The sequence below is a fragment of the Phragmites australis genome, chromosome 6 (genome assembly GCF_958298935.1).
Source record: "Phragmites australis chromosome 6, lpPhrAust1.1, whole genome shotgun sequence".
Lineage (NCBI taxonomy): Eukaryota > Viridiplantae > Streptophyta > Magnoliopsida > Poales > Poaceae > Phragmites > Phragmites australis.
In genome coordinates this window covers 14,036,368-14,060,377 of record NC_084926.1, presented here as the reverse complement: position 1 = coordinate 14,060,377, position 24,010 = coordinate 14,036,368, and the positions used below count along the sequence as shown (strand labels likewise).

General features: G+C 46.4%; 1 protein-coding gene and 1 pseudogene across 1 annotated transcript; both read right to left on the bottom strand.

Moving 5' to 3' along the window:
- Positions 1-14,147: 14,147 nt before the first annotated feature.
- Positions 14,148-15,999, bottom strand: LOC133922980 (uncharacterized; annotated as a pseudogene).
- A 101-nt stretch (positions 16,000-16,100) lies between these two features.
- LOC133921806 (uncharacterized) lies at positions 16,101-21,129 on the bottom strand. Its single transcript, XM_062366842.1, has 13 exons — positions 20,812-21,129; positions 20,616-20,668; positions 19,625-19,793; positions 19,480-19,543; positions 18,773-18,852; positions 18,523-18,679; positions 18,310-18,371; positions 18,149-18,208; positions 17,818-17,876; positions 17,434-17,515; positions 17,213-17,262; positions 16,859-17,089; positions 16,101-16,470 (listed from the first exon to the last, which is right to left on the bottom strand). The coding sequence occupies exons 1-13, from the start codon at positions 20,956-20,958 to the stop codon at positions 16,443-16,445; spliced, it is 1,242 nt and encodes a 413-aa protein (XP_062222826.1). The 5' UTR covers positions 20,959-21,129; the 3' UTR covers positions 16,101-16,442.
- Positions 21,130-24,010: the final 2,881 nt, after the last annotated feature.

Below are 24,010 nucleotides of genomic sequence, written 5' to 3'. Positions count from 1 at the left end.
TCAAGTTCCTCCTTCGGTTATCTGCATAACCTTTCCGTCTACTCTAAGCTGCTCTTAGATTCTCTCTGACTTTAGCAACTTGCTCCTCTGCATATTTTATTGTGGCAGGTCCGAAGAGCGAACGCTCTCCTACTTCTGACTATAGTAGAGGTGTTCAACATTTTCATCCATATAATGCATCAAAAGGTGACATTTTCAAACTATCTTGAAAACTATTACTGTAAGAGAACTCTGCAAATGATAGAATTTTCTCCTAGTCTTTTCCATAGGTGATCACACAAGCTCTTAGGAGATCTTCCAAGATCTGGTTTGTTCTTTCAGTCCGACCATTAGTCCGTAGGTGGTAAGCGGAACTAAAATCCAGTTTAGTTCCCTGGGCAGTGTGCAAACTCTTCCAGAACCTTGATGTGAACTGGGGGCCTCTATCGGAGATGATCCTACTAGGAACTCCATGTAGCCTCAGGATATTGTCAATATACAAGACTGCCAACTTGTCCCCGCCATAGGTTGTCTTAACCCATATGGACTCGTTACCTTTCTGAGTTCTAGGTAATCCAACTATGAAATCCATACCGATTTCATCCCACTTCTATGTTGGGATCTGCAATGGTTGCAGCAGTCATGCTGGTCTTTGGTGCTCTGCATTGACTCTTTGACAGGTGTCGTATTGAGCAACAAACCCTGCTATGTCAAACTTCATTCCTGTCCACTAATATTTGGTCCTCAGATCTGTGAACATCTTGGTACATCCAGGATGAATAGAATAGGGAGAGTATTGAGCTTCCTCCACGATCAACTCCCTAAGATTTTTCTGATCTGGGACAAATAACCGATCATTATTTTTCTGATCTGGGACAAATAACCGATCATTGTACCATACAGTTACTTGTTGATCTACTATGAACTCTGGTGCTTTATCTAAACTGAGATTATTCTTGATTTCTAGAACCTCCTCATCTTTCGACTGGACCTCCTGGATTTTGTCCTCCAGTGTTGGATGTACCAATAGAGTGTGAAAATGTCCTTGTGTTATATGTAGATTTAATTGTTGCATCTCTATGTGAAGTTCTGGCCTTAATTCCCAAACCTGTAGATTATTGTAGTAAGTTTTCCTACTCAGGATGTCAGCTACAATGTTAGCTTTGCCCGAGTGATATTGGATATTTAGATTATGATCTTTTATCAATTTTAACTACCTTCGTTGTCTCAGATTTAGCTCTGATTGAGTGAAAATATAATTCATACCTTATGGTCCATGTAGATCTCGCACTTATTTTCAAGAAGATAGTGTCTTTATATCTTAAGTGCATGTACTACTGCTGCCAATTCTAGATCATGAGTTGGTTAATTCTATTCATGTTGTTTTAGTTGCCTGGACGCATAAGCCATAACCTTGTCATCCTACATCAGCACACAGCCTAAACCCTAGTGTGATGCATCACAATAGACTACAAAGTCCTTTTGAATATCTGGCAACTTTAGCACTAGGGTGGTAGTCAGCCTCTTCTTGAGTTCTTGGAAACTCTTCTCACATGTTTCATTTCATTCAAACTTGGTGTCTTTCTGAAAGAGCTTTGGCATGGGCCTAGCCAATTTTGAAAACCCCTCTATGAACTTGTGGTATAACTTGCCAATCTAAGGAAGCTTCTGATTTTTGAGATATTGCTTGGTTGAATCCAGTCAACTATTGCTTCAAATTTTGAATGGTCCACTGATACTTCTTCCTTTGTTAGAACATGTCCAAGAAATATCACTTTTTGTAGCCAAAACTCAGACTTGCTGAATTTGGCGTAGAGCTGATGTGCTCTTAGCCTTTCCATGACCACTCTCAGATGTTGTTCGTCCTCTTCGACATTTCTTGAGTAGATGAGAATATCATCAATGAACACTATCATAAACTTGTCTAGTTCTTCCATGAACACCTTATTCATCAGCTTCATGAAGTATGCCGGGACATTTGCCAGTCTAAATGGCATGACTTTGAACTCATACAATCCATATTTTATTACAAAAGTGGTCTTTTGGATATCATTCTTCCTGACATTTAACTAGTACCATCCTGACCTTAAATCTATCTTAAAGAACTACTTGACTTCTATTAGCTGATCGAACAGGTCATCGATCATGGGTAGTGGTTACTTGTTCTTGATGGTTATTTCATTCAAGGAATGGTAATCAACATACATCCTTTGGCTCCCATATTTCTTCTCCATAATAGGACTAATGATCCTCTTGGTGAAGAACTAGGTCTGATGAAATCAGTTTCTTGCAATTCTCTTATCTGCTCCTTCAATAATTCCAGTTCATTGACTGTTATCCTATAGGGTCTCTTGGCAATTAGGTTGTTTCAGGTAAGAAATCAATAATGAACTCTATGTCATGGTATGGTGGCATACCAGGTTATTCCTCTAGAAATATATTCAGATTCACATATAACTGGCACATCTTCTATTACTCAGACAAATAAGTTGCATACCCTTGGGTCAGATTTGGGTCCTTTATGCGCAAACTCTACCTTGATCCCTTTGTGATTGACTAGGGTAACCTTTCTACTGGCACAAGCTATATTTCCCTCAGGCTCAGTTAACCAATCCATTCACAGGATGACATCTATTCCATTAAAATTCAAAATAATTAGGTTTGCCAGAAATTCTACCCTACTTAAATGGAGTTTAACCTGGGGGCATCCTAGACGACATAAGACATTTCTCGTATGGGATTGAACAAGCTTAGGTTTCTTAAAAACCACAATTGACAACTTAAGAAGTGCAGCAAGCTTTGAAGAAACAAACAAATGCAAAGCTCCAGAATCGAATAAGACTGTTGCAAGGGTTGACTTGACAGGAAACTCACCGACTATGACTTCTGGTGCTTCCTGAGTGTCAATGTGGTTGACGCGGCCTCATCCATAGTTTCATAACTATCCAACTGACTGGTTACCTCCTCGTTCTACTCCTATTGCTGGGGCTTTGGGAGCTGAATGAGCTGGAGCATTGTTATGGATGGCATTAGAGCAGTTCCTCATGTAGTGGCATGTCTGATGGCAGGTGAAGCATGCCCTCTAAGTATTTGCTGGAGTTTCGGCGCTGCTCTACTGAGACTATCCTGTGTTGAAACTGTGGGGAGCTAATGCTACTGCGTGGGATGTGGATCCCGGAGTCTGACATTGCAAAGTCTGTTGCTACTTGTATTGGGATTTCTGTCGATGGTTGAGTCATGTCTCTTGGGACCTACTGCCCTGCTACTTCTGGTCAAAGAGCTTTCTCTTTCTTTCTGCCTCTATTGGAGCACAAGCTTTTTCTAGAAGGATGGTCCTGCTCATCATGGTATTAAAGTCAAGGTAGATGACCAGTACAAGTTGGACATCAAGTTGTGCTGCATTCCTTTCTTGAAGCGGTCCTGCTTCTTTTTGTCAGTTGATACGTCTTCCGGTGCATAGCGGGAAAGACGGATGAACTTCTGGTTGTATTGGTTCACCGTAATTGATCCTTGATTCAGGCAACGGGATTCGTCAGCCTTCATTTCCATTGTCCCTTCCGGTACATGGTACTTTCAAAACTCTTCATAGAATTCCTCCCAAGTGATGGCATCAGCATCCACTGATGCTTTGTAGTAGTTCTCCCACAATTTTGCAACAGATCCAGTGAATTGATGGGTTGCTAGATTCACCCTGTCTTGACCCTCACAATTGATAACCTTGAGTTTTCTAGTGATGGCCCTAAGCTAATCATTGGCTTCGAAAGGGTCTCCGATGCTGTCGAAGGTTAGAGGTTTGATCCTCATGAACTCTGACACCTTGTTCTGAGGTCCAACGCTATAACCTCGGTTGTTTCTTGCTTGTGCTATGACCTCTAGTAGGCGGGTTTGATTATCCATTATTGCCACCAGATCATTCTCCGATGGTGGGGGTAGTGGGGTTCCTTGACTGTTGTGGCGGTTTTAGTGGACTTCCTGGCTGGGTTGAGAGTCAGCAACCCTGCCTCTACCTCTACCTTAGCTTGCGATGGCTCTCCCTCAAGATCCTATTGCATCTCCTATTTCAGATCCACCCTCGGGGGCTACAATGGCAAGGGCCCTTTGGCGTTGTTGCTAAAGGCGAGATGACTATCTGAAGGACTCCAACTGTTCTCTAAGGATAAGAGAGGAAGCAAGAGTTGAGATAAGACCATAAGATTAGGGTAAGCAACATAGAAGCAAGGGAAATCTTTCCATTCACACAATCAAAGATACAAACAAGAAGCAACACCACACAAGGATATAAGCAACATGTACTAAACAAACCTAGGATTATCTCCACTAGGTCACTAGTATAAAAGTTCTCGAACTAACAACAACAAAAGGATGCTCACCAAGCATCAGACTACAAGGTTATCTACCAAAGGACCTAATCCTATTCTAACTTGCCACAATGTGTCATCCTCGAACGTCTTCTAAGGATCTATCAGTGACGTTGTCGACCACTGACTCAACAGGTGATAGGGTCCTTACTGGTGTTAATGTAGAAGTGGGGTTGGAGATACTGTCGGCGTTGTGGTCACTAACGAGCTCACGCTCGCTAGGATCCTCCTCAGAGTTCTTAGCTGACAGCTCCATGTTCCCATCCTCAATCAGTTCTACGAGCACCAGACCTCCTCTAGCGGTTGGGACTGGTGAGGGGCTGATCCTATGGCTGCCGTAATACGCATTGGGAGAAGCTATGACGAGGTGGTGGGTCTGACTCATGGTTAACCTGAAGGTGCTCTTCCTCGTAGTCTGTCTGACTTCGGAGCCATCCAGGGCATTCTGCCTGTTGAGATCCCTGAGATGCGCCTGTACGGCTCTCTGTCATCCTCAGCGGTTCCTCATTGCAGTGTCCTCAGTAGATGTAGCCTGTTCTCTGACCTGTTCTAGCATCACATGGAAAGCTCTCTCCCATATTTCTGACTCCTCTGCTCTCTAATGACTAGCCTGGAACAACTAGTAGGTCACATCGTGCATGTGCCTCTAAGGCATGGAGGTACTGTGTCGTGACGGCCACGGTAGTGTCATCTTCCACTTCCTCCTATCTTGCATCCTCCATGGCAGTTAGGCATGCACACCAAACGGCTCCCTGGCCGGTGGAAGCTGGAAAGTGTCTCATAGGAGTGTGTGCCACCTCTCTGACACGTCTCCCACATAGATACTGAAGCGTCAACTGGTACGTGTTAGGGTACTGTACTCTAGTGTTGTTGATGTGCCACGACCACCAGCTGGGATGCCTTGTACAGTCGAAGATCTGCAGAAGAACCTAGCACTTATGGGAACCATTCTCATCATATTCACGCCCGATATACTCTGGGCGTCGGTTATACCCCATATGATAACAAGCTTCCCATAGCAACTTGGCAATGCCCTTCACTTGCAGATAACATATTGTGTTCCAGTCCTCATTTTTCATCTACCGCGGAAAAGGGGACAGCTTAGAACCAGCATAAGAGAGGTTTCACAAGCGAAAAGATAGAAGGTAAATGCAGAAGAAGTTTTGAAAACATAGTTTTTAGAAACCAAGCAACAACAACACGTCTATTCTAAGGTCGCGTTCTGCAGCCAAGCATGGCTCTGTAAGACCCCAAACCTGGGATCTCCTATGCCTCCTGTATTAGACCCTGAATCAAGTAGCTGATACGTATAGTATAATAATCGTGGCATCACAGTCAAACTTCATACATAAGGTATTAAGGTTCAAAGTATAAAAAAGTTTACAAACCATAGAGTATATTACAAACTTTGTCTAACGGCCAACAAAAGCACAACGGAAAGAACTACCCAAGATATAGGCAGTTATGGTGCGAATGCGACTTCTAACTTTACTCTTCATTCGCGCCTCCATCCTCGATGTAGTCGACAGTATCTTCCTTATCTGAATGATAGCAAGAATGAGTACGAAAGATACTTAGCAAGCTCTATACTACTTCAAATAGTTGATAGATACATAAAGAGTATTTCAAGGATAAGCCTTTACGGTTTAGTTTTAAGTATAAACAGTTTATGCAGTCATTAAGTTGTATTATCTACTGATAGCTTTAGAAAAGTTTGAAGTAGATCAAAACCAGGAAACAAGTTATATCTAGGGGGGTTTTAGTACTAGGAGGGGCTACACCTCACTCCGTAGTCCCTATCATCATATCTGGTGTACTTCTAGTACCACACAGATCCTGACGAATTAAGCTAGCAACCTCATTACACAGATATCTAGCCCACACATCTTCTGGCAATGAATACCACTAATGATAACAATTAAGGCATGATAATTGTCTGATAGGATTAACTAGTATAAGCAATTGAAAAGCACAATACATAGTACATGTGATAATAAGTTCAGTTTTTTAGTTGATCATGTAGATTATTTGAAAACATAGGTTTAATATGATTAAGAAGATAAGACTTGCTTTCTCTGATGTTTTCTTCAAAGTCTTGGTTGTAGTTAGGATTCTCCTTGCTCCTGATGCTTCCTACGCAACACTAATAGGTGGGACCCATAAGACGTGTCTTCCTATTTTTCTAAGCACCCGTTGGGACTCTTACACACTTCTAAGGTATGCACTAGGAATCCACTGCAAAGCCTTTCCAACGCATCTCTCAGCACATGTCGACCCGCTGAGGTTTCATCGTCATACATAAGTGGAGTAGATCCTCTACCCCAGAAGCCCCCTTCTTACGCCTTGCGATTTCAGAAAGTACACTCTTTCATCCACGTACCATCAAATAATCTTCATCGTGCTGAGATCATAATGAATTACTTGCCTAGACCCATCCCATACCAGATTTGTGGTTGTACTGTTTCATAGGTGGCTACTCCACGAACTGATTCTTAACATGGTCTGAGCAAGATCGTCAACATCCAACACAGGGAGATAAACAATATCCGACAAAGCCTATATTCTTGCCTGGAACCATCCGCACGCCAAACATCAAGCCAAACTTGCCCAGGCTATATATTTCAAATCTAAACATTTTACCCGAGTTCATTATTATTAACCAAAACATATTTTTCCTATGCTAACCATAAGTAAACATAACTATGCATATTCTATCTATAACATAAAAACCAATCTACAACTAAAATAAAATGTAAAAAACTAATAAACTCTAACAATAGGATATCATATTTGATGAGCATACACTTTATAAAAAAAATTATAAAAATAAACGAAAAATATTTAAAGACACTTGTCTTTCTGATGCTCAGCAGTTTCCTCAATTTCTTGGTTTTGGAAGCTCCCGAACTCTTTCTTCTTCGGGACGTCGGCGTCTCATTATCTTGTGAAGCAGCAAAACCAAAGCACTTCCAATATACATCACTTGGTCGTTCACAATTAATAGTCCGCTGAAGACAAAGAATGCTCGAGATACATGACAGCAGCCAATTTAAAAGTTCCACAATGCATAGTTTTGGCATTCTCTACTTTGAATGATGAATCGATTTGAAGGGGATATTCGACATCCTCTGTGTGTTTAGGAAGTGAGGCCAGAGGAAAAATTAAGAACATTGTCAACAACAACTGGATAAGAGGTAACAAAACCTCTTTGACTCTAGCTTGTTGCGAGAGACATTTGCGATGCAATCCACTTAGCTCTTGCAAGAGACCCCCACCCAACTCTAGATGTGTTTCAGGCTGTTGGCTAGAGCTTGGCTGGCTTGACGAGTTCCCAAAAGGATTGGCTTCATTTTACCTGTACTTGCTTTCAGCAACAATTAGCTGAACTATAGCATTTGTAGCAACAATTCGGACCATATCCTCCCTCTTGAACATGGACGTATCATGTAATCCTTCAAATCACGGTTGAACTTAGTGAGTGGCAAGATGCAATCGGTCAGACTAGTTGATATCTTGCCATTCAAGAAAGCAAAATAATCCAACAACTCCTTCAGGTGTGCAATAAATTCCAGCGTCGGAAATGGATGACTCCTGATCAAGAATTGGTGAACCCTGCTGAGGCTTCGCCGAGAGAATTCAGAACTTGCACTGTTCAATTATCTCAATTCATGCCATTGCATGGATCTCAAACAATGACTTGAGCCTGTCAAGACCTATATCTTCAGACCTCATAACCTCTTTGTCTAAACCGTCTTCTTCTCATGCAATGCTAATGATGGGATAAGTCTTTGTGGTCCTTGGCTGGTCTTTGTGGTCCTTTCTAGGGCTACAGCATCTAGGACAGCATCTTAGCATCTAGGACAGCTAGGACAGCATCTTAGCATCTAGGACAGCATCTTAGCATCTAGGACAGCATCTTAGCATCTAGGACAGCTAGGACAGCATCTTAGCATCTAGGACAGCTAGGACAGCATCTTAGCATCTAGGACAGCTAGGACAGCATCTAGGACAGCATCTTAGCATCTAGGACAGCTAGGACAGCATCTAGGACAGCATCTTAGCATATGCTTGGCATCTAGGACAGCATCTTAGCATATGCTTGGCTGGCTAGCAGCCTATAAATATGTATCCCTAACCCCTCAGGTTGGCATGGCATTTGTGTGAGAAATAAAGAAAAAAATTGCCCCAACTCCTAGTGTCATCCTCTCTCGATTAGAGTAAGAATTCAGCTACTACCAAGAGTAAGAATTCAGCGACTAACAAGTGGTATCAGAGCCGTAGTATCCTGTAGCCTGAGCATCTCCTGCTCACCTCCTTTTCCAGCCGCGCAACAGCCCCAGTTGGGAGCAGCAGCAGCTCCGGCCGCTCCTGCTCACTTCTCTCCCTCTGCGCAAACGAGCAGCAGCTCGTCTAAAGCAACCCTCTCCCCACGCAGCAGCCTCCGGGTAGCGCGTCATGTCCGCAGGGCAGTCTCAGCGCTCGGTCGCCTCGAGCACGCGGCGTCGGCAGGAGGCCGAACTTGCCGCGGCAGAGGAACGCGAGCGAGCGGCGGCAGAGACCGCTGCGGCGGCGGCAAGGGCGTCGAGGCTGGCAGCGGCGGAGCTGGTAGCAGCCAGAGCGGAGGCGGAAGCAGCGGCGGCGGCGGATGCAGCGCGTGCGGCGGCAGCAGAGGTCGAGGCTCTGCGCGGCAGCATCAGCAGCTCCGTTTCTGCTGACGACAGCGCCAACGCGGACCTCGAGTTGCTGGGGAGGGAGGCAGCGCGAGCGCGGGCGGCGCAGTGGGCAGCCGCGCACGCCCACGAGCGCGGTGGCAGCCCAGACAGACGCGGACGCGCCGGCGGCGCTCCTGGAGGAGGCGCGCACGGCGGTGGCGCTCCTGGAGGAGGCGCGCACGGCGGTGGCGCTCCTGGAGGAGGCGAGCTCGGCGGTGGCGCTCCTGGAGGGGGCGAGCACGGCAACGGTGGCGGACGGGTCGATGGAGAGCGCGGCCTTCACAGGCAGCGTGGCTCTCTCTCCCCGGATCGGTACCGTGGTTACCACGGGCTCCAGGCTGTTGTCAGGGACGTCGGCCCCGGCGGTGGGTGGCCTACCCTCACTAAGACCAACTATGTCGAGTGGGCTGCGGTGATGAGGGTAAAGCTCCAGGTGCGGCACATGTGGGAGGCAGTCCGGTACGGCGACGTCGACTACGACCAGGATCGACGGGCGCTGGATGCCCTCATCGCTGCAGTCCCGTCCGAGATGCAGTTCTCGCTTACCAATAAGCGGACTGCCAAGGAGGCTTGGGACGCCATCGCTGCGGCACGCATCGGCAGCGACCGCGCCCGCAAGTCCACACTGCAGGCACTTCGCAAGGAGTGGAAGAACCTGGCCTTCAAGCCAGGTGAGGACGTTGATGACTTTGCTCTCCGTCTCAACACTCTGTTGCAGAAGATGGTGCAGTTCGGCGATGACACCTACGGCGAGGAGAGAGCTGTCGAAAAGCTCTTCCGTTGCGTCCCCGAGAAGTACAAGCAGATGGCTCGCTCGATCGAGTCCCTGCTGGATCTCTCCACGATGTCGATCGAGGAGGCGATAGGTCGCCTCAAGGTCGTCGACAGCGATGAGCCACAGTCTCTCTCGGGGCCCATCACCACTGGCGGGAAGCTCCTTCTCACTCGGGAGCAGTGGGCTGCCTGCCAAGGTGACTGGAAGAAGGGGGAGCCTTCTTCCGCGACAGGCGGCCGCAAGCGTGGAAAGCCGCGCAAGGCGCGCAGAGACGCCCAAGCCGGGGCGCGAGGACGTGCCGAGGGTGATGCCCGCGGAGGCGCCCAGGGCGGCGCCGCTAGCAAGTACAAGCCAGCACGAGACGACACCTGCCGCAACTGCGGCCAGCTTGGCCATTGGGCCAAGGACTGTCGACAGCCACGACGCGGCCAGGCCCATGTCGCACAGGCGGAGGAGGAGGAGCCGGCTCTGTTCATGGCACATGCAAGCATCGAGCTACCTCCAGCGGCACCGGCCGCAGCGGCTCTCCTCCACCTTAACGAGCCAAAAGCACACGCCCTCCTCGGCGACGGCTCCGGCAACGACAAGACTGACGGGTGGTGCCTCGACACCGGCGCCACCCATCACATGACCGGTCGACGAGAGTTCTTCACCGAGCTTGACTCTAGCGTCCGAGGCTCCGTCAAGTTTGGGGATGCCTCCGGCGTGGAGATCAAGGGCGTCGGCTCCGTCATCTTCACCGCCGCGTCTGGTGAGCACAGGCTGCTCACCGGAGTCTACTACATCCCCGCGTTGAGGAACTCTATCATCAGCTTGGGACAGCTGGATGAGAACGGTTCGCGCGTGGTGGTTAAGGATGGAGTCATGAGGATTTGGGATCGCCGTCGTCGCCTTCTTGCCAAGGTAACCAGAAGCGCAAATCGACTCTACGTCCTTAACGTGCAGGTGGCACAACCCCTCTGTCTCGCTACTCGTCGGGATGACGAGGCGTGGCAGTGGCACGAGCGCTTCGGGCACCTTCACTTCGAGGCCCTGAAGCGGCTCAGTGCCACGGAGATGGTGCGAGGCCTGCCGTGCCTCGACCATGTGGAGCAGCTCTGCGACGTCTGCGTATTGACGAAGCAGAGACGACTCCCCTTTCCCCAGCGGGCGAGCTTTCGAGCCAAGGAGAGGCTCGAGCTTGTGCACGGGGACTTGTGTGGTCCGGTGACACCGGCCACACCGGGAGGACGACGCTACTTCCTGCTACTCATCGACGACCTCTCCCGCTACATGTGGGTGATGGTCCTCGGCAGCAAGGGAGAGGCTGCGGACGCCATCAGGCGTGCGCAGGCTGCTGCGGAGGCGGAGTGCGGCCGCAAGCTGCGCATGCTGCGCACCGACAACGGCGGCGAATTCACGGCGGCTGAATTTGCGTCGTACTGCGCTGATAAGGGCATTCAACGCCACTACTCCGCGCCGTACAGCCCGCAGCAGAACGGCGTCGTCGAGCGACGCAACCAGACGGTTGTGGGGATGGCTCGGGCCCTTCTCAAACAGAGGGGGATGCCGGCTGTCTTCTGGGGAGAGGCGGTGGTGTCGGCCGTCTACATCCTCAACCGCTCGCCTACCAAGGCGCTCGACGGCAGGACGCCGTACGAGGCTTGGCATGGGCGCAAGCCGGCGGTCTCCCACTTGCGAGTCTTCGGCTGCCTCGCGTTCGCCAAGGAGCTTGGCCACATCAGCAAGCTCAACGACAGGAGCACTCCGGGAGTGTTCATCGGCTACGCGGATGGCTCGAAGACCTACCGCATCCTCGACCCGAAGACACAGCGTGTGCTCACGGCGCGCGACGTTGTGTTCAACGAAGGGCGTGGGACAAGGCGGTGGACGACGGCTCGGCTCCAACGTACGACGACTTCACTGTCAAGTACGTCCACTTCGAGGAAGCTGGGGGAGTAGGCAGCTCTTCTTCGACGAGCACGTCTACCCCAGTCCCCGAGCCTTCACCGACCCCGGCGCCTGCTACCCCGACAGCACCACACTCTCCAGCCAGGACCTCGGCTGCGATGAGTTCTTCGCTGGCTCCACCACAGCTGGCACCAGCTCCGACAGGCACCTCTCCGGGCACGTCTACTCCAACACCAGCTCGTGTCAAGCACAGCCCGGTTGAGCTCTCTACTCCGCTCTCTCATGACGAGGAACACATCGACGCGTACCACGACGGCGAGCCGTTGCGGTACCGTACGATAGAGAACCTTCTCGGTGACCAGCCGGTGCCGGGACTGGTGCCTCACGACCTGGAGGCGCAGTTGCACCTTGCGTGTGACGACGGCGAGCCTCGGTCGTTTGCAGAGGCCGAGAGACACGCGGCATGGCGCGCCGCGATGCAGTTGGAGATGGATGCGGTTGAGAAGAACCGCACCTGGGAGCTTGCTGACCTTCCTCGTGGTCACCGCGCGATCACCCTTAAGTGGGTGTACAAGCTGAAGAGGGATGAAGCCGGCGCCATCGTCAAGCACAAGGCTCGCTTGGTGGCACAAGGCTTCGTGCAACAGGAGGGGGTCGACTTCGACGACGCCTTCGCTCCCGTGGCACGGATGGAGTCCGTGCGACTCCTCCTTGCGCTAGCTGCCCAGGAGGGCTGGCGTGTTCATCACATGGACGTCAAGTCGGCGTTCCTTAACGGCGACTTGAAGGAGGAGGTCTACGTGCACCAGCCGCCGGGATTTGCGATCCCCGGCAAGGAGGGCAAGGTGCTCCGCCTGCGCAAGGCCCTCTACGGCTTGCGGCAGGCGCCGAGGGCGTGGAATGCCAAGTTGGATTCCACGCTAAAGGGGATGGGCTTCGAGCAAAGCCCGCACGAGGCGGCCATCTACCGACGGGGCAGTGGAGGAAATGCTCTGCTGGTGGGTGTCTACGTCGACGACTTGGTGATCACCGGCACCAAGGATGCGGAGGTGGCGGCATTCAAGGAAGAGATGAAGGCCACTTTTCAGATGAGTGACCTGGGGCCTCTCTCCTTCTACCTGGGAATCGAGGTGCACCAGGATGACTCCGGGATCACGCTTCGACAGACCGCCTACGCCAAGCGCGTCGTTGAGCTAGCTAGGCTCACCGACTGCAACCCAGCTCTCACTCCGATGGAGGAGAGGCTGAAGCTGAGCCGCGACAGCACGACGGAGGAGGTGGACGCTACGCAGTACCGGCGTCTTGTGGGGAGCCTTCGCTACCTCACCCACACACGGCCGGACTTGGCATTCTCTGTCGGCTACGTCAGTCGGTTCATGCAGCGACCGACGACGGAGCACCAGCAGGCTGTGAAGAGAATCATCCGCTACGTTGCGGGGACTCTCGACCACGACCTCTACTACCCTAGGTGCCCTGGGGCGGCACACTTCGTCGGGTACAGCGACAGTGACCACGTCGGCGACATCGACACCAGCAAGAGCACGAGCGGGATCCTCTTCCTCCTCGGCAAGTGCCTCGTTAGCTGGCAGTCGGTCAAGCAGCAGGTGGTGGCCCTGTCCAGCTGCGAGGCCGAGTACATAGCGGCCTCCACCGCTTCAACTCAGGCGCTCTGGCTCGCTCGACTGCTTGGTGATCTCCTCGGCAGAGACACTAGAGCGGTGGAGCTCAGGATGGACAGCAAGTCCGCTCTGGCCCTGGCAAAGAACCCCATTTTCCATGAACGGAGTAAGCACATCCGGGTGAGGTACCACTTCATCCGAGACTGTTTGGAGGAAGGGAGCATCAAAGCGAGCTACATCAACACCAAGAACCAGCTTGCGGACCTGCTTACCAAGCCTCTTGGGAGGATCAAGTTCCTTGAGCTCTGCTCCAGGACCGGGATGGTTCAACTTTCCCACAAGACGACGCACAAGACTTAGGGGGAGAATGATGGGATAAGTCTTTGTGGTCCTTGGCTGGTCTTTGTGGTCCTTTCTAGGGCTACAGCATCTAGGACAGCATCTTAGCATCTAGGACATCTAGGACAGCATCTTAGCATCTAGGACAGCATCTTAGCATCTAGGACAGCTAGGACAGCATCTTAGCATCTAGGACAGCTAGGACAGCATCTAGGACAACATCTTAGCATCTAGGACAGCATCTTAGCATCTAGGACAGCTAGGACAGCATCTAGGACAGCATCTTAGCATATGCTTGGCATCTAGGACAGCATCTTAGCATATGCTTGGCTGGCTAGCAGCCTATAAATATGTATCCCCAACCCCTCAGGTTGGCATAGCATTTGTGTGAGAAATAAAGAAAAAATTGTCCCAACTCCTAGTGTCATCCTCTCTCGATGAGAGTAAGAATTCAGCTTCTACCAAGAATAAGAATTCAGCGACTAACAGCTAAAACAGTAACTGAATTTGACTGAATATACAGGTCCTTTTCAAGGCTATCACTAGTCCAATGAACAGATGGTGGGTAAGAAAGTGAATCCTTTTGTTGCAGTTCGCTAGCATTCCAATTATCACTGGAACGTAAATCTAACGTCCGAGAACCAGGAACATGACTCATCAAGCTCAAAGACTGAGGAACTGGAACTGTACAACTGATTGATTGCACCAGATGATAGATTGATGCTCCAGACATTCTTCATACTGGAGCTTCCTACCATAAAGCCGTTGAGTCAAAGGCGCAATGCCATCCAATGAGGCCAACCTTGACCTAACCTGATATAGAGACAACTATAACATTTAATAGTTTTGGACTGCTTGCACGTGATACTCCCATCTTGTATCCCTTTCTCCATTCTTCATTGACTTGGAAGAAAAACTGACCTATGGAGGAGAGCTGCAGTGCACTAGGAGGGTACCCTATGAATGGTGTAGACAACATATTCAGTATGCTCCTCAAGTATCTGACCATCCATTGCAGGGTGTTCTTTGATAAGGTGCTAGATGCTTCCTGATAAAAAGATTGGCTCAAGTGGACCATTCTGATATGCTTGAAATGACTCTGCAGCCACTGATCGAACTTTTTTGTAGCTGCCTCCATTGCTGGGGATGAAGAGCACGGGCACGCCGCTGAGCCCCTTGATGTGCTTGGGGAAGTCAATCTGCTTCCAGCCCTCGTGATATAGGAATAGTCCGTACCTGACCGAGGACACGTTCTTAGGCGTGGCGGCGATGGGGATATAGGTCGGACGTTGGGTACACGTAGATCATCACGCATCCGTTGGGCACTGGCCGCAGTAACATGCTGAGCACCGCGAGTGCGATCCAGGCAGAGAAGAGCAGCAAGGCTACCACAACCTCTGAGTCCTGCAGAAGCTTCTCCAGTGCCGCGACCAAGGTGGCATGGCTCTGGTCGCCCACAATCTCTGGGAGCGACCCGATGATCTTCTTGAGTCGGGGAGGCACCACGGACAGCACCTTCACGAGCTTCTCGAGGAGGAGCGCAAGGGGGCCCGGCCGTAGCGCAGGGGAAACGACCGCGGCTGCGGCGGTGTGACCCATCCGAGTGCGGTGATCAAGCTGTTGGCGGCCGAGGGGCACGGCGTAGCGAGACGACGACGGGCGCGTGGACAGGGCCGCGAGCAGCGCAGCAGGTGGGACGCGAGGACGGCAGCGGTGGAGGTGGTTGTGGCGGTGTGGCGACGGCGGGTCGAAGCGGGCGAGGGTGAGGAGGGGCCTCGACGTCGGGTGGCTGCTGCTCTGCTTCTTGTTGTTCTCTCGTGAAGCAAAGAGAGGAGAGGAGCATGTGAGAGGGAGAGCACGATGAGAGGAGGTGGTGCGGTGGTTGGATCTGGTGATTCACTTCGAAGAGGAGATCGAGGATGAGAGATGCCACTGGATTTGGATGATCAGCGGCTGCTTGCTGCGTGAGGAAGGAAGAAAGGAGGGAGAAGACAGGTGAATGGCAACTGGACTGGGGCAGCGGTTTCTAGAATTTTAGCTCAGGTCCTCCGCGAAATTGATTGACGTTTGCAATTTTCCTTCCTTTCCATAGCTTGCAAATTCCGGTCATCAATTGATGGTTAATGGCATTAATTCGCGTGGAATTGAAGGGAAATTGATTGAATCGTGGGAGAGAAAAAGGAGGAAAGGGCCAGAGCAAGGGAATGGCATTGACAATTGGGACCATGGGGCAGCGATAAAGAAAGAGAGGGATCAGAGAAAGATCAAGGGGGGAAATGGGCTATTACACGCAGTGACCTATAAACTAACATATCCAACATCGAGTCTGAATTCCCTTCCGAACCTCCTTTACCAGAATCATAGGCATTGCAACTTCTAAAATGGTGGTTGTCACAGTTCACAGCTCACGTCACAACCCACAACATACTGAGTTCTTACAGGTAGAAACTTCTTACCAGAAAGCATCAACGGTTAACAAAGGTTTCGCAAGGGCAGCTTAAGATAAATTTTAATGCGCACTGAAAACACAACAACGACCAATTTACACGAGAAACACCAGCTAACATTATAACATGATAACACAGAGATTATGTCTGATCCTAACCCTTAGTTATAATGTAATGCATATACTCCAGAAAGAAGCAGATGCCTTTCTCCAGTCACAATGTAATGGCGAAATAAGTCCCCCCCGTGGGAATTCCCGAACGGGGACACCAAGGATGATACAGTGCATGCTAAAACCCTCAACTTCAAGGAACATGCCTTTCATCTAGTACCGATCTCGATGGTCATGACGCCTGCAGGTAGGTAAAAATTTCGAAGTCAGATGCACTTTTACCAAAACCATGACTAAGATAAATTTGTCCCCACGTAAAATTGCAGCGCATAACCTTACAATGAGATTTAATTATTCTGCAAACGTAATAGTAGTACGCATAATCATTGAAGTTATAATATTGATTTCATAATCTATCGGTTTAAACGCAACAAGCAAAACACAATTTTCCTTCATCTGAGAAATTATAAATTTCATCTTGAATCTGCATTTGTTTTCCTATTATTATTCTTACAATAGTAGAAGGTACCAATTTGCTTGCTTGTGTTTTACGATAGCAGATCATACAACGGAAAGCAGCTATTTGAAATTCCATTTTTATGTGATAACTAGAGTAGACGTAAACATACCTATATCGATCATAATCCCTAGAACTGTCCCTTGGGGAATGTGACCTACGGTGGCTCCTCGAATCATAACTGCAAGATCTCCCTGATTCTCTCTCTCTTTCCCTGTCATGGTAGCGATCATGGCTTCTTCTGCGGTCATAATTCCTGTCCCTGTCACGGCTGCTACCCCGGTCTCCTCTATGGCGGTCCCTGCTTGAAGCCCTCTCACGTTCCAGACTCCTTTCCCTGGACCTCGTATCATCACAGTACATAAGGTCTAAATTTGAAGACTATTAGCACCATGAATCAATGATAGATAGAAAAATACTAAATTGGTCCTAGCGAGGCTTCAAAAGATCAGGAAAAAAAAATCACCTTCTATCATACTCAGCTTGGTCTATCTTCCGTTTTTTGTTCTTTTCTTCCTGTGCATATAAAAGGAACAGAAACAAAATCCCATCATATTTTCAAATAAAAGCAACCAAGTACTGATAAAAACTAGCTAATTCAGCAATGTTATCTATCGAAACCCTTCTATACATGTAAATCCGCATGACTAAGCTTCATTCAAAAGATCACAATCTACAAAAACTAACCTGCAGTTCAGACAACCTCTCACGTATGAGCATATAACCCATATGAAGTTTCCCTCCAAAATGATCTGCCAGACGCCGGTCACTGCTTGGCAGAAGAGAAGTTAGCTATGCTAGTAACTGAAAATAATATGTTATCTAACAGGAGTTTGTGATAATTTACTAAAACCCTTAAAAACTATAGTCCGCATGATAAAAATATGTATAAAATAAACACGCACATTCTTTAGCTGCAAAAGTAATCCTCGTAAAAGTGGGCCCAAAAGCCTGCTGGTGAAAAAGGAGGTGCATGTGTCCGTCAAAAAGCTGAAGAACTGAAAACCTAAATTCTGCTATATTCATGGCCCCAATGATAAAAATCGTTGGAGAGGTTAAAGAAGAGTTTACCTGTCATATACGCTCAAGAATGCTCCACATATGTCACACAGTCGCAACTTTTGATCAGTCTAAAAAAAATCATTAATATTAAACAAAACAAAATATTAACAGTTCTATAACTCTGGGTCTATAATTTGATTCACAACAAAATAGGTAAAAAGTGATCAAAGATGTCGAGATCTTCATCAGGTAAACAATGGTATACTACAAATAAGAACTCTCACAATGTACATGAAGATAAAGAGGACATGAGGATTTTGAACAGAACTAATAAGGAAACGGTATGACTTCATTTTTCATGTAGAGTGGGCGTTGGGCAAGGAAAGTTAACCAAACTTACAATCTGGATGTTAGCGGACATTTTTGCAGAGTCCAGAACAGGCTGTGGTCGAGCGCTCAGCTGATTAAAATAACAAGAAGACTCTTTCAGTTGACTAGTTGAGCCAATAGAATTTTAGTCAGTTTCTCCAACAAAGTTAATTATTAAAAGCAAACACCAACCTTCTTCAGAGCTTCTGCCTCATCTAACAGTTTTTGAGCTTCATCAATCATCCCATTCTCTCCTGTTCAATATAAAATTGAGAAATCACTATCTACCTCATCCTATGCGTAAGGAGATGGCAGAGGACAACAATTTGTCAAGGGCTAGAGATTTGCATTTTAGCAGTTAAGGGGAGAAGACTATTGGAAGTAAAAGGAGAACAAAAGAAATACCCAGTTCTTCTGCCCTTTTCAGTTTCTCATTTATCATTTCTTGTGTTCGTGCATCTGGGGCAGCAGGAGGAGCAGGTGTCGTTGATTGAGCAGCATTTTGAAGAGAATTTATTAAAGAAACACGGTCTTTGTTGAACGCTTCAAGCAACATTTGTGCCTGAAATAATATAACATGCAATAAAAACCTTGACATGACAAACAATTGTTACCAAAACAAGAGGATGGTAAGAGATTCAGCTATCTAAAATACCTGCTCTTCAGCCCTCTGTTCTTTGAGCTTGTCAATTTCTTCAGTGGCCCTAATTTTTCCCTCAGTGTTACCCTCAAGATCTACAGTACACAGTTTAGGTAGTGAATGTTAACAAAGTATGAATAAATGTTAACGGTAGATCATACATACAGCATGAAGATTTTAATGCAATATTAGAGAATATCTGAAGGTCTGAAAAACAAAGACTTCAAAGAATTTGCTTCAACACAAAGGAACATCGACAGCAACACAAAGGACATGCTCATTTAACTAAGCAAGTTTAGTCCATTGTTACCTCTACAGGCACAATCACCAGAAAATTACTAGATAAGCCAATGGAGAAGGTCAAGGCATTTATGGAAGTTTGATTGTTCATGTCAAATTTCCATTCTTCCAATGTGATTTTGGATATTCAAGGAGACAACACATGTGCTTAGGATCATTTTTATCACATTTTCTATAAGTAGAGACATTTCATTGTTAAATGAGATAAGCAATGAACAAATTTTCAACCGTGCAGACACACACGTGCAAAAACAATAGTGATTATTAGGTTATTGAAGTACATAATTTATGATCAAATGTGCAAAACACTAAAAGAAGTAAGCATGCATGTCAAGAGCACAACATCGCTTCCTATTACTGTTGATTGTAGTTTCAGCCATGATGAAGCTTAAAAAGAAGCACAAGGGTATGATCAAACTAACCAAAAGCGTCGATCTCCTTCATCTTCTGCCTAATTTGTTTGGATAACTCCATGACTTCTTTAGTCTGCATTTGCAAGCACACATTATTTTACACAACTGAACAATCAAAAAACTTGATGGGAACAAAAGAGTAATAGCAGAATACCTGTGTAACCTCAGTGACAGAAATTGCAATGGCTGCCTTAGCGTCTTCCTCCTCCAAACGCTTAAGGGCTCTTTGAATCTTCCTTTCACACTCAACAATTAGTCTTTCTATAGTTTCTTCCAATTCACGGTCATAGTTGTCTGTACCTTTGGCTTTGGCTTCCTCGTATCTATTACCATGCTCAGGAAGGCATAGAACAGAGTAACTGCACCCAGTTACAAACATACAATGGAGAAGACTTCTATACTTAACCACTATTACTAGTTCCCCAGGAATTCTCGGTTTCACTCACGACCACAATGATCCATGACCAAAGCTGTACCTACTTGTCCAGCAGACTCCTGGATTATGAACCCAAACCATTTGAACCTAATGTGTGCATAAAGACATAACTAAGAGAAAGCTATGGAATTGATTATGAAACATAGACAAATATCATGGTTGCCTCAGAGCTCACTGTTGACCCTAGTCTCTGAGCATTCAAAAGAAAAAGAAAAAAAACCTGTTAAGTCAAGTCAAAGATATTTACTCATATTGTTGACCGACAGGACACTTGATTCCAAATCCATAAAGTAATCCCTAAGCCCAAATCATTGCAAAACCTGAAGCTACAACATAATGCTCTAAGCAATACATACACATACCAAACATGGAAATCAGAAAGATCCTAACAATCTGGGCATGAATCACGTAAGTCACAAGATCCTAACAAATCTGTCAGTAGCATACTAGCATTGCACGTTCAGGCACTCAAGCAGCAAACTGCAAACTAACATCTAGCCCATTAAACATGCCCAACCATTTCTTCTCATCTCAGAGCTGCCAAACAAGCGCTCTAACTTCCGGTTCAAATCATTAGCCAGAAAATAATTGAAACAACATGTACCGTCACGAATCAGTTCACCCATCAAACCTCACTCAGAAACTATCCTCCACAAAATATAATTTAAAAAAAAAATGAACCAACATGTACTCTGGCCTTGAAGGATACTCCTTGCGCAGTTGCAGCGAGTGCAGCTTCGGGCACGGCCCCATGTCCATCTTCTGCAAGACACAACCACCAAAAATATAAAATCGTAACCAAAACCCTGGAACCGCGCAAACACCGGATCGGCTCGACTTTCTAGATCAACGAGAAAATCGAATCGAACCGGGGGGGGGGGGGGGGTTGGGAACCGGGCACTCACGGTGAGTTGGAAGAGGTCGTGCGGGCAGAGGCCGGCGAGGTAGAGGCGGCAGACGTCGCGGTCGTAGTGCTTGCGGCTGACCTCCCGCACGTCGCCGTTGCGGTTGGCGCCCATGAGCTGGTCGAGCTGCTTCCGGATGGCGTCCATGGCTCCGCGCGGGGCGGGGCTCCCGTCCCCTAAGGCTCTAACCTAGGGTTTCGCTTGCGAGGCAGAGGAGGAGAGGCGAGGCGAGGCGGCGGTGGCGAGGGAGGAGACTGTTTTGGGATTCTGAAGAGATGGTTTGGGAATTGGGATGGAACGTACTAGATGCGGCTGGAACGAGAGATTGAGAGATGGTGGTTTGACAGGGTTCGAAAATTCGTTAGTGCAACTAAAACCGTTACTACCCATTTTTGGAAATTTGTAAAAATCAGAAAATTCGGTTAAAATTTAACAAGAATTTACTCGATCAAATTTATAAATTGGAGAATAATACCAACCGAATCGAGCAGTGAAAGTCGATCGAATTTCACCGAAAACCAAGTGAATTCTCTAATTTACCGATCGCATTTTCCATATTGAACACATTTTGAACAAACTAGTCAAAAATTGATCGAAATTTTTAATTTACTGAGCACATTTCTCGAATTTTAGTAAAATTCAAAAAAAAACTTAATCTTGTGAGATTGATAACTAATTCATCTGAGCTTCAAATTAAATGAAATAAATTTTGTTGGTTTCCATACAATATGATCTACATGGTAAAAGTATTTATAATCACAAAAAATAATTATTTTCTGTGAGAAAATGTATTTGCTAAACCTAGTTACATGCATAGTTAATTATTTGTTAATCAAAAATCATGAAACCAATTTTATTAGTCTTATTACATGATACTATGTCTTTTAAAAATACATGAACTCGTAAAATAGTTATTGTAATATGCAATATTGTGTAAATGTGTTGCAACTAGATTAATTCATAACTAACTCGTCACACCTCCAAAATTAGTGAACTACTTTTATTAGTTGTCTTATACTATGTTTTATATAGAAAAAATAATGATAGATATGAAAAGGTTAATTACAGTGTTGTTTCTTAACATGCTCACTCTGTGCTTGTGAACTTTGTAAAAATCATGGAGAAATTATAAAACTCCAAATGAAGTGAAACTAATTTTATAAATCCTCTTAAGGTACACCCTACACACTAAAAATAATATGTGTTTGTATGTTAATATTGTCCTTAATGGGAACACTACTAAATGAGTTGCACACTTTTTAAAGCATGTTTTTTCTTTTTTTTTCCCAAACTTCCTTTTCATGAAATATGATGCAAAGGACATTCTTTTTGGAAAAAAAAATCACAGAAAGTCTTAGAATTGTCTTTAGTATTTAAAAAAAATGTGATTTTTTTAAATTTTTTGAATTCAAATTTGAAAACCAATCGAATTCATAATTCAGTGCAGATCGAATTGACTGTTTTTCACAAATATCGACCGGTTTTTGATGAATTTTTGAACCCTGGATTTGACACAAGCACGACTCACTCGACAAAGATGGCCAAGGAGCGTGGGAGTAAAAACTTTTCAAGACAACCTAAATACGGATTTCATTTCATACTAGTAAATTGTAGAAGAATTTAAATTGTGAAGGTATCATGAAATATGAGTATTGTTTTCTTTCTATCCGTAGCTCAAACTAGAACCTCGATGATACAAGCAGTTAGAGAGGTTTGGATTTTGCGAGTTTTAGAGCTAGGGCAGGATATTCATAGCCATTGGTAACGCCGACGGTGGCTGGGACACCGTAATGAGAAATTTAAGTGGGAAGAAGATGAAAGCAAGGTGGATTGTGACTTAATGCTAGTGCAATAAAGATTGTGATGTTTCTACTTCTATAAATAGATGGTCCCACACTTATTGTTTCTAAGCTTTAGTTTAATTAATTTCATAACCTCAATTTGAAATAACGACCAAGCCTCAAGAAATGGTGTCTTACAAGATTGGAAATCACATGCAACTCACATGACTAACAACCAATATTATAGGAAGCAACATTTTTTCTTTGGATGTCTATGCATTTGTGACATTGATAAGAAGCAACGATGCATCGACGATCATGTTCGCTTTGTTGTAGAATTAGTGGATATGCTCAATGTTTCACTATAGACTCTTTTTATCGTTCGTGTGAATGCCAAGTTCCTATAGAAGTGATTGGTAAGAGTTCCTCATAAATATGTGTTCTTTTCTGGTAGTTACATGTTAACTTGATTCAGTGGCCCACATTAGTACTTTTCGAGAATCCATGGAACTTGTTTTCCTTAAACATAAATTCATAAAGCCTCACCAACTTCCCAACTGCACATTAGCCGTGGTTCAACCTTGTTTAGACTACTTTTGTTCAGTAGTAAGCTTTTCTAATAAGCATATATGTTTTTGTTCTTCAAGCACTAAGTATCTTTAGAAGTTGTACTAGGAGTGTGTCGACTATAGGCACATTTTCAAGCTCCAAGTATCTTTAGATGTCAAGTCTCTCACTTTGATAATATAGGAAAAAGAAGCAAGAAGGAAGGATCAAGAAACCCGAACGCGATATCAAGAGGCAAAGATGAAGAAGCTTGAGAACGAGTTTAGGTCATGATGACCTCCGTGATTGTAGACTTACTAGACAAACCAGGGTGGCATACTTTAGAACCTGTAAATAATTACTGGTACAAACATGTAGTTTACAATCATGTTTTCCTATGTTCATGTACAAACCAAGGAGGAATGTAGGGTTTAGAAGGCAAGCTTCTCTTGGATTATCGTCTTAGTTTGATATTGATATTTGATTTTTTTTTCTATTTCACATAGTAAATACTTGGGTTTTTATTGGTTTTATGTGTATCTGGATCATCTGTTGTCGGTGACATGGGAACCAAGGGTCCCCGAGTCCCGAGGCCAGGATAGCAGAATGCCACGTGGCGCCATCCCTCGAGGACCATCTCCCGAGGGCCGAGAAAAGCTAGTTCCGGGAGGGGTGCTCGGGGCCATGAACAGTGATCCCCGAGTACCCAGAGTTCCCCGAGGACCCGAGAAAAGCAAGTTCCGGGAGGGGTGCTTGGGACCATGAACAGTTGGTCATCGAGTACCTAGAGTTCCCCGAGGACCTGAGAAGCCCCTTGCCGGTGGACCCCATAAGGGCTCAACAGTGAGGTGTCAATCGGTGAGAGGTCCGAT

Coding starts and splice junctions, on each gene's coding strand:
- LOC133921806 (XM_062366842.1), bottom strand. CDS start 20,958: ATGGACGCCATCCGGAAGCAGCTCGACCAGCTCATGGGCGCCAACCGC. Junction 17,516..17,817: donor TTCTTGAGCGTATATGACAG/GTAAACTCTTCT, acceptor TCTGCCAAGCAG/TGACCGGCGTCTGGCAGATC. Junction 16,471..16,858: donor AGGGATTATGATCGATATAG/GTATGTTTACGT, acceptor ACCTACCTGCAG/GCGTCATGACCATCGAGATC.